This window comes from Lycium barbarum, chromosome 7 (genome assembly GCF_019175385.1).
Source record: "Lycium barbarum isolate Lr01 chromosome 7, ASM1917538v2, whole genome shotgun sequence".
NCBI lineage: Eukaryota > Viridiplantae > Streptophyta > Magnoliopsida > Solanales > Solanaceae > Lycium > Lycium barbarum.
The window spans coordinates 72,039,167-72,049,838 of record NC_083343.1 but is presented as its reverse complement, the minus strand read 5'-3'; the positions used below and the strand labels follow the sequence as shown (position 1 = coordinate 72,049,838).

Here is a 10,672-nt window from a genome sequence, read left to right as displayed (position 1 = left end):
CTTACGGATTAATTTTAGGATAAGAAAATAAGCTCATCATAGAGCTATCAAAATAAGATTTGAACTACTTAAGGATTAATTTTACAATAAGAAAATAGGCTCATCATAGAGTTGTAAAAATAGGCTGTGTCGTTCATTCACGTTATTGCACAGAGTATCCCTCGGAAGACTTATATTCATTTTTCCTCCACGTTTTTGCATATGTTGTGAAAATAGGTTCCTTTAATACTTATAGGACTGCAGTTCACATTTTTACCTTTCCATTCTTACGTTTCTTTTCCAACTCATCTTCTAAAATCGTCTAAGTGCTGATTGTTTGTACTTAGATTTTTAGTTCAAACATTGATTTAATGATTGCTTTAAATCTCAAAAATTCTATTATTGGTGTCACGACCCATCCTAGGGCCATGACAAGTGACCGAGCTTATCCTGCCCGTTGACCCAACTTATGTTACTTGTTCTCAAATATGACGCTCAATAGAGTTTTTTTTTTAACAAGTCTGAGAGCTGTAAATAAAATACCAAAGTCGACACGTAACTCAAAACATCTTAGAGCATGTTTACAAGTATATATATACATGATATAGGACAAAGGCGTGCCAAAGAGGCTACCACCACTTCTGTACAACAAAATAATGGCCGACAAGGCCAACCAGTAACCATGACACCCACGCTGTTCGCAGACTTCTAAAGAGTGTGACCTGCAAAATATGTATACAAAATTATACCAAAACAGGAACAGTCTCCGAAGCAAATGGAGTTGTCTGACTCCCAGTGCTGACTTCCCCTAAGTAGTTGGATCGCCGAGTCGCGTCCCTGAACCTGCGGGCATGAAACGTAGCCCCCCGAAGAAAGGGGGTCAGTACGGAATATGTACTGAATATATAAAGCATCGCTGAATCATAAATCAGGAAAGTGCGACAGTAAACAAGTTTAGAAATCAATCTGTAAGTAACCTGAAACAGCATTCTGAACCAAGTCCTGTGACCTTTACCCAAATTCTAGCATGCACAATATAAATACAGCATACGCAAGTTCTAGAATATACAATCTGAATATAGTATCACAATAGTCCCTTCGGACAGCCGCTTCCGGCATAATAATAATGATGGCCCCTTCGGGCGTGCCGGTTCCGACATACGTCTACCCTGGCCCCTTCGGGCATGCCGGTCCCGAAATGATAATGATGATGGCCCCTCGGGCATGCCGGTTCCAACATACGTCTATCCTGGCCCCTTCGGACATGCTGGTTCCGACATAATAATAATGATGGCCCCTTCGGGCATGTCGCGTCCGGCGTAATAATAATGATGGCCCCTTCGGGCATGCCACTCGTGACATACGGCTACCCTGGCCCCTTCGGGCATGCCACTCGCGACATAATAATAATCCTGATGTCCACTCAACCTAATCCTTAGCTATCAATACAAAGAAGTAATGCTAGGGGGTGTAAACATAAATCGCACGTGAAATGGAATAGTAAAAGCTTGCACCCCCTTCGGAGTGGTTTTGAAAATCAAACTTTATACTTTCTTTAGTATAAAACAAATTTTTCTTGAAATTATTAATAAACCACACACACGTTTTAAATAAATCTGAGTTAGTACGAGTAGACTAGCAACCCTATACACGCGCAAGGTAGTGGAAAATTAAATGCACATAAATCAACTCTTAGACTCGATGAAAGAATCCGGACGACAGGTCATTTCAAAGGAATCGGACGATAGTCATAGTAAAGATGATGCACATCTTTCGGTTGGCACGATGGATCATACCAAAATAAAAGTTCTGGAATCGTTTTGCATATCAAAATATATTATAGAACTCAATGGAACAGTTAAAACAGCTATCGTTTAGTAGTCGGGACAATAGCCAAAAGTTTCCTTTAACTACCGTACAGAAATAAGTCAAATGGAGCAATATAAAAAGGTCTCGGGGATTGTGGGCCCAACTCGTGTCAAGTCGAGGTGGCGTACATAAATTACGAACATTAGGCCTTGTGAAGTCATCCACGAAAGTTTCAGGGCAATCCGATTCCGTTTGTGAAAGTTACGGATGTTTAAACTATTTTTCTATCAAAACATAAAGTACCTAATTCAATTACATTGAATGAATAAGGGTCAAAATTAAGCTCATATTTCTAAGAATAGAGCTTCCCCCGAGGCTTGTATCATAACCTATTATGTCTAGGGCATGCCAAAAGAAAGAAAGGTAAGGCTTCACATACCTTTTCCGCTTCTTACGCTTCTCCAATTTCAAGTCCCGAATGCCCCAAAATCTACAATTGGTCAACAATACCAAACATTGATTATAAGCCTTTAAGAATTCAATCTTAAATCGACACTTGTCTACAAAAGTTTGAGCAGCATCTCCCCTATAAATTCAACATCCCCGAGAATTTAACTAGGCTAAAATACCAACAACAATACCAACAACATCAACAATCCATGTACAAACAACATTATCTTCCATCAATGCAAAAAGTCTGCATTCAAATCATATTAACTTTTAAAACAACTCTTTAACTATTACAACTTCACTAAAATCATCATATTCTCATTTGCATCATAGAATACATATCAACAACAACTAAATTACTACATAGAAATTGATTCATATTTCCCACACCAATAAACGAACTTATCTCACTATTTTCTCCGTTCTAGTTCGTTAAAACTCTAAATAAACTTGTTGGCAATGAAAAGGAACCTTAATCTTACCTCAAGTGTGCAGCCACCACGTCCACCCTCTTCTCTTTAGTTGATTTTTAGCTCAAATCGAAGGCAACGCGACGTATAACACTTTTCTCTTCATGGGCTTCGGGATTCGGGGCTCCGATTTTGGTCAAAAATTGGTTTTCTCTCTAGGCTCTCCTCTCCCTTTTTCTCTAGAGTTTTCTAGGTGCTCTTGGTCTGAAAATGAGGGAGAGAGACCGAAAATTTTAGTTAAAAAGCATGGGTAATGGGCCTGACCCGAATTGGATTCGAGTTGGGTTGTACTTACTGTTCAACTCGACCCTCCTTCCTTAAAACGTTCATATCTCCTTATCCTGATGTCACCTGTAGGCCCACGACCTACCGTTGGAAAGCTAATTCAATTATCTATAACTTTTATTTATCGGTGTTTTTCCAACTTCCAAACATATAATGTCGTTTTTACCCCTCCAAGTCAGGTCATCCGAAAACATTTTCTTAAATCGTCCTTTTGGAGGGCTTATACTCACTTTTGGCTTATGGGTACTTCTTAGAACTTGCTCAACTCCACATGTACTACCCATATATCTCTCCATATGTCTTTTATAAAGTCACGACGTGTGGGACCCACCTTAACTTACTGTAACGAGGGTTTTTCGTTAAATAACTTATGAACCAATTCACACCATATTGTCTCCAAATGTCGTATGTATATATATTCTTAGACTTAGATCACCCAATCTTCATCCTTAATCCTTGTTTGACTTAACTCCTTTTCGAGCTCGTACCACGCCGTCTACGACTTTGTAGCGCGGAATTTTCCGGGATGTAACAATTGGCCCTTAGAAAGTGTTGAAGAAGACCAAGTAGGACTTCCTTATTTGGTGTTGTTTGACTAAATCGGTGAATTGATGATTCAGATCATTTGTGTCTGTGGTTGAAGCCTTTGTATCAAATTTGAGATCATTTGGAGCAAATTAGTGTGGTTTGATCAAAATTGGAAATGCAAATCGGAGATTTGTTGATCAACAGTCAACACAAACGACTTATGTCAATCGGATGGATTATTGAACAATTTAATAAGATAGGTTGAATGCAAATAACATAGAATCATGTCAATCCGGTGGGATCTGATGAACAATTGAACAAGCACGTGTCATGTCAATCTGGTAAAGTTTGAGTTACCCAATCAGATAACTAGATTGAATATAACATGAAAGCTTATTGATTTGTCATGTCTTGCATGCCATCATTTTGAGATGTATTTTTTCCTTTTTCTAGCTTTGAAATCATAAAAGAGAAGTATTATGAGTGAGAACTTGTGATTATTTGTATGCCACCACTTCTTAATGATAAGATCCATTTAACCTATTTTTAATGATACAACCCCAGATCAAAACAAATGATACAACCCACTAAATCAACAAATATTGTACATGTTAATCCTACAAAGGGAAGGATTAAAGCTAGTCCATTTACATCTATTGACACAGCAGGGCCACTACAAGTTTGGCTGTACTAGGAATGAAAGACAAATATTTAGGACTGAAACCAAGACTTCATATCCATATGAAATTGTTAAGGAGTAGTAATCTACATGCCTCATATTTTGGCAAAGCCAATCCATAATTTGAGTTCTAATTCATATGAAGAACATAGTAGAGGCTGTAGATGGCGTGGAGTTGGTCCTTTGTTACAATGATTCAACTTGTGATGCAGCTGCTATGAAGATCATCATGACATGTAGATGAGGATGTGATCAAGATATGAACAGCATGAAGCAACAACTACAGTCGAGTAGTTGAGAAACTGTGTCCAAGAGTTAGTTACAGCTTGAAAGTCGGTTAGGATTTGAAAGTTAGATACTGATACTATTGTTTGTTAGTTGTGATTATAGGCTGTCCATCTTGTTAGGATAGTTAATGACAACTGTAGCTTATAGATAAGAAGTTAATCATTGGCATAGGATCTATAAATACTTGTAATCTCAATTCATTCAATCATTCATGATTATACAAGATCAATTTCTCTTATCTCTCTATTTTCTCTCTTAGCTTAATCTCGGTTAATTCCTTGAACTACTAACTGCAAATCTTTGATTGAAATCCTAGAATTTCTTATCCTTGTTGTTAATATTCCATTGTTAGTCAATATACCCTTCGATATACATCAATATACACCAGATATACCCTAAATATACATCAATTGGTATCAGAGCCACAGATCCCTGACTGCAACAATGACAAGAAGTAATGAAATTGTAACGAGAATCAAGAATCAAGATCAAACTGGGGAAGAAATAGTGATAGATGGATTCAGATTCAAGAACAATTTAAAAAACTAATGGAATGAATGAGTAGTATAACTGAACGCAATGTAGTAGTAGATATGGAGATGATGGAAATGAGAACTGCTATTAATCAAATGAATGGAAGAGGCAAGGAACGAGAAGTGAGAAGAGCAGAATCTTCATCTGTTGATAGGAATTGTTCTGTGGAAGTTATGCCAGAAGGAAGAACAAAAGAAGTTCATGCTAATCACACTCATAATGGTAATTTCTTTACTAGATACTCTAGGTTAGAATTCCCAAAACTTTCTGGTCAAGATCTGAGGACTTGGTTGTATAAGGTAGATCAATTTTTTTCTATGGATGAGGTTCCATGTGGTCAGAGAGTAAAAGTAACTTATATTCATCTAGAGGGGGAAGCTATTGCTTGGCACAGATCATTTGTGAGATCTAGGATAGATCCTACTTAGACTGAGTATATACTAGCATTGAATGAGAGGTTTGGAGAGGAGTTTGAGGATCATATCGAGTCCTTGAAAAACTTGACTCAAACTGGGAGTGTCAAGGAGTATCAAGCTGAATTTGATAGATTATTGACTGTTGTGAACGTGTCAAATGAGAATACTCTAAGTTGCTTTTTAGGAGGTCTTAAACCCGAACTGCTGTTAAGATACAGAATCCTAGAACTCTAATGCAAGCTTACAAAATTACATGGTTGCAAGAGGAGATGTTTGAAGCTCAGGCTAAGACATGGGGGTAAAACCTGTCAATAAACCACATCAACCTGGCCTTTTACCCACCCCAATTCACTACAGATCAAACACCTTCCAAAAACAAACTACACCGAATACCTTCAAAAGACCTTTTGAACCAACTTCTTCAAAAACTAGCAAAATTCCTGGGAGAAGGTTGACATCTGCAGAGATGGATAAAAAGAGAGCCAAAGGACTTTATTTTTTCTGTGATGAGAAATATGTTCCTGGGCATAAGTGTAACAATAATAAGCAGATATTCTTGGTGGATATGGTGGAGGAGGAACAGGTTAAGAAGGATATGATAGATAAATCACTAACTGAGTATATAGAAGAAGGGGATGAGTTCATGACTATTTCACTTCAGGCTTTCACAGGTGTTAGTGGATACCAAACTATAAGGGTAACTGGCTACCATGAGAAGAAACCCTTACAAGTTTTGATAGACACTGGAAGTACACATAACTTCATAGACCAAGAAGTTGCTAAGAAACTAGGTTACAAGGCTAGTTCTATCATGGAGCAATTAGTAAGTGTAGCAGATGGAAGAAGGGTGCAAACAGCTTCAGTTTGTAGAAATATGCAATGGTTGCTACAATGTACAACATTCATTTCATACTTCCTATTATTGCCCTTAGGTAATGTTGATATTGTCTTGGGAGTACAGTGGTTAAACACCCTTGGTAGGGTCATATTTGACTTCAGAAATAGGACCATATATTTTATGTACCAAGGTAAGAAACATGTTCTCAGAGGAGCAAGTAATGCAGTTAAGTCAACTAAAGCTAAGTCACTCAATCACATAGAAGAAGAAGAAGAAGAAGAAGAAGAAGAAGAAGAAGAAGAAGAAGAAGAAGAAGAAGAAGAAGACACTCAATTCTTCATGATGTCCCTCACTTCTGGATCAGATGAAAAACTGCAAAGTCACCATATACAAGCTACTCCAGGTGAATTCCTAACACCTGTTATATCTTACTTGATTAAGCAGTATGCTAGTATCTTTGAACCTCCCACTACTCTTCCACCTCACAGAAGAGCATTTGATCATAGAATACCTCTAATAGAATCTGCTAATCCTGTCAGTAAGAGACCTTATAGATACCCTGGTATTAAGAAGGATATTATTGAGAAACTTGTACAAGAAATGCTGGATCAAAGTATTATCCAGCATAGCACAAGCCCTTATGCTTCACCTGTTGTGTTGGTTGGGAAAAAAGATGGCTGTTGGAGGTTGTGTGTAGACTATCGAGAGTTAAACCAGCTTACTATAAAGAATAAATTCCCAATACCAATAATTGAAGATTTGTTGGATGAACTATGTGGTGCAGTTGTATTCTCAAATATAGATTTAAGAGATGGTTATCATCAGTTAAGAATGCATGAAGGGGACACTCAAAAGACAGCTTTTAAAACTCATGAAGGGCATTATGAGTTCCTAGTCATGCCTTTTAGACTGAATAATGCACCCTCATCCTTCCAAAGTTTGATGAGTTCAGTCTTTAAACCATTACTAAGGAAGACAGTTTAGTCTTCTTTGATGACATTTTATGTTACACCTCATAGTTTGGTACGTTAAGATTCGTTAGGTGTTAGCTGTGCAATTGTGGATACTGGAGTACCTTCCAGGATATATGAGATTATATGCGACTATCTTATGATTATGAGAGTTTAAGTTCATATAATAATCTAGGGAAGCATTGGAGGGCAAGTGGATTAGGGAAATTAAGTTTGTTGGAACTTTGGAGAAAGTATGAAGGGCAACTTTGGCCCAAATTGGAGGAGGAATATCTTTTAGTATATGTGAAGTTTTGAAGCAAAGTAAAAGACTAAATTAAAGTTCAGGAAGTCTAGATTCCAATGCAACAAACTGCGCGTCAATCCGACATCGGAATCAAACGTTATGAGCATTTTAAGATGGGCTGTCAGAGCAGGGAATTAACCCTGCGCGAATGCGCAGAGGAGGACCCAGCAACTCAGCACGAACGCGATCGCGCTGAGCAAATTTTCAGTCGGTCCAGGCAGATTCTGGAACTCTATATAAGGGGGGCTTACCCCCCTTTCTTCATCAAAACCCACCAGAAAATCCCCTCAAATATTCTAAAAATTTCCCACAACTTCCCAACATCAAATTTTAGTCAAATTAAGTATAATCTCCGAATTCAGGTTCAGACAGTGTATAGTTGCGATTATAATATCATATTGCGGTGAATTTTGGCTAGAGTTCAAGGTGGAAAGTGAAGATATTGCAGTTCTAGCGGAGGTAAGGTATGAATCTTCCCTTATTGATATTGATTTAGGTGTATTTACGGAGATAAAGTTATTAATTAATCGTATAATGGATTTGTGGGTTGAGAAATTGGATAAACATTGTGTGAGATGTTTTATGGAATATTTTGGTATGGACGATGATGTTGTTGGCATTAGAGTTGTTGTTGTTGTGTTGATTGTTGGTATTGTGATTTCGGGCTAGGGATATAAACAGGGGAGATGTTGCCTGAATTTCAGCAAATTCTAAAGAAGTCTAATTTAAAGACTTGAGGTAGGCATATGTCAATGAGCCTAACAGTAGTATGATTTCTCTTGAATGTAGATTTATGATCTCGGGAGAATAAACGTTAAGTAATATAAGACCGAAAAGGTATGTTAAGGCTGTTCCTTGTTTTCTTGGCATGTTTCCATGTATGGTAAGAGCGTGATAAACCTTATGACTCGAGATTTATCAAAGTAGAGCTTGTCATATTGTTGTCTAGTTTCTGAGTGTTATATTATTCCTTCTGAGGGGCTACATCCCCTCCCTATGTCCTTGTGTTATAGAGAGACAGAAGAGACATGTTACAATATCAGTATTTTTTAGCATACGCATGATATATATATTTTTCTTTAGCCTGGACACTTGGTCAGTGAGAGATTTTTATTTTGCCTGGCCTACAGGTCAGTGAGACAGATATGCCTGGCCTATGGGTCAGTGAGACAGATTGCCTGGCCGACGGGTCAGTAAGACATATTGCCTGGCTACTTGGCCAGTGATATTTTACAGTTTCCTAGCCACTTGGTCAGTGATATACATATATATAATGGTATAATATTTCATTTCATAGGAGACAGGTCAGGTGAGATATTCAGGGCATTTTTTGGCCTCCAGATTGTATCATTTCCAGATCAGTTTCAGTTATCGTTGGCTTACATACTCGGTACATTATTTCGTACTGATGTCTCTTTTGTCTGGGGTGCTGCATTCATGCCTGTAGGTATAGATCAACAGATTGATAAACCTCCCCAATAGAAAGGATTGGACATCAGCTGATTGGTGAGCTCCTTTTCTGTCCGGAGTTGCCAGGTCCTTTGGAGTCTTTTTTTTTTTTCAGATTGTATGGTACAGTCACACATATCCCTAGAGGCTTGTAGATGAGTCCTGTATATAGTATGTCAGTGTGATAGCCTTGTCGGCTTGTATATGTCTGTTGAATGTTGTTGGTTTTATATGATTAAAGCAGCCTCCTCGGCTTGCTCAGTTATATATATATTTTGGGTGTGTGCCCAGTTCAGACGAGATGGTCAGTATTTTTTTATATCTCCAGATTAGACATTATAAGTGGTTCGCTCCCCAGAGCTACAGATTTAGAGTGGTTCGCTCGGGCCTAGTTTGGCTTCTGGTGCCGGTCACGTCACTCCGGAATTGGGGTGTGACATTTTAATATACAACAGGAATCTAAGTGAGCATGTTAAGCTAGTTCTTGACTTGATGCAAAGATATTAATTGTATGCCAAGATGTCCAAGTGTGCTTTTTAAGTGCCTAAAGTTGAGTACTTAGGCCTTTTCATTAGTGAAGAGGGTGACTCCACAAATCCAAAGAAGATTGCCGCAGTTGCAAACTGGCCCATGCCTAGCAATATTAAACAACTTAGAGGATTTCTAGGCCTTGTTGGTTATTATAGAAGGTTCATTCAAGGTTATGGTTCTATATGCAGACCACTACATGATCTCCTCAAGAAGGAAGGGTTCAAATGGTGTGAAGAAGCTACTGCAGCATTTGAAAAGTTAAAACTAGCACTGATTTATGCACCTGTTCTAGCTATACCAGATTACTCTAAGCCCTTTATAGTTGAAACTGATGCTAGTGGTAAAGGTATTGGTGTTGTGTTAATGCAGCAAAAGCATCCAATTGCCTATATCAGCAAGTCCTTAGCACCAAGACACCAAGCTATGTTAGTCTATGATAGAGAGTTTTTGGCTCTCATATTTGCTATCACTAAGTGATCTCATTATCTGCTAGGAAGACCATTTGTTGTTAAAACTTATCAAAAGGCACTCAAACACTTGTTAGAGCAACATATTCATACTGATTTTCCGATTCCTGGCATCTCTATGCTCATGGCATTTGACTTCTCAATTGAGTATAAAAAGGGAGTTGAAAACAAAGCTGCTGATGCTTTGTCAAGGAAGCCTGATTTTGAACTATTGGCAATATCACTCCTAGCACCTCATGATTCCCTATTTGAGCAAATTAAAGCAACTTGGACAACTGATATAGTGTTGAAGGACATAATTCTGAAGCTGCACACTCAACCTTTTAAATCCTTCACCTAGTCAAATGAGCAGTTACGGTGGGAGGGGAGATTGGTTGTAGGAAATGATCCTAAGTTGAAACGGACTATTGTTGGTTTGTGGTATAACCCTACACTAGGAGGACACTCAGGAATGGGTGCTACTATTAGAAGAGTTGAATCTCTTTTCTACTGGAAATCTCTTGCTACTGATGTTAGAAACTTCATTCAGCGGTGTGATGTTTGCCAAAGACATAAATATGATGTAGAAGCTTACCCAAGGTTGCTACAACCTCTACCTATACCTGATGTTGTGTGGACTGATATTTGCATGGATTTCATTGAAGGGTTGCTTAAGTCTAAAGGTAAGGATGTCATTTTGGTTGTAGTAGACA

General features: G+C 38.2%; 1 protein-coding gene across 1 annotated transcript; it reads left to right on the top strand.

The window, feature by feature from the left end:
• The first annotated feature begins 5,730 nt into the window (after nucleotides 1-5,730).
• LOC132601530 (uncharacterized) lies at nucleotides 5,731-10,320 on the top strand. Its single transcript, XM_060314610.1, has 5 exons — nucleotides 5,731-6,300; nucleotides 6,400-6,466; nucleotides 6,641-7,213; nucleotides 9,524-9,859; nucleotides 10,007-10,320. The coding sequence occupies exons 1-5, from the start codon at nucleotides 5,731-5,733 to the stop codon at nucleotides 10,318-10,320; spliced, it is 1,860 nt and encodes a 619-aa protein (XP_060170593.1).
• The last annotated feature ends 352 nt before the right edge of the window (nucleotides 10,321-10,672 follow it).

What these genes read in the sequence shown, in the direction of transcription:
- LOC132601530 (XM_060314610.1), top strand. Translation starts at nt 5,731, where the DNA reads ATGGGGGTAAAACCTGTCAATAAACCACATCAACCTGGCCTTTTACCC. An exon ending in GAAGGGTGCAAACAGCTTCA is followed by an intron (nt 6,301 to 6,399) that starts GTTTGTAGAAAT and finishes TTGGGAGTACAG; the next exon opens with TGGTTAAACACCCTTGGTAG. An exon ending in CATATATTTTATGTACCAAG is followed by an intron (nt 6,467 to 6,640) that starts GTAAGAAACATG and finishes CTTCTGGATCAG; the next exon opens with ATGAAAAACTGCAAAGTCAC.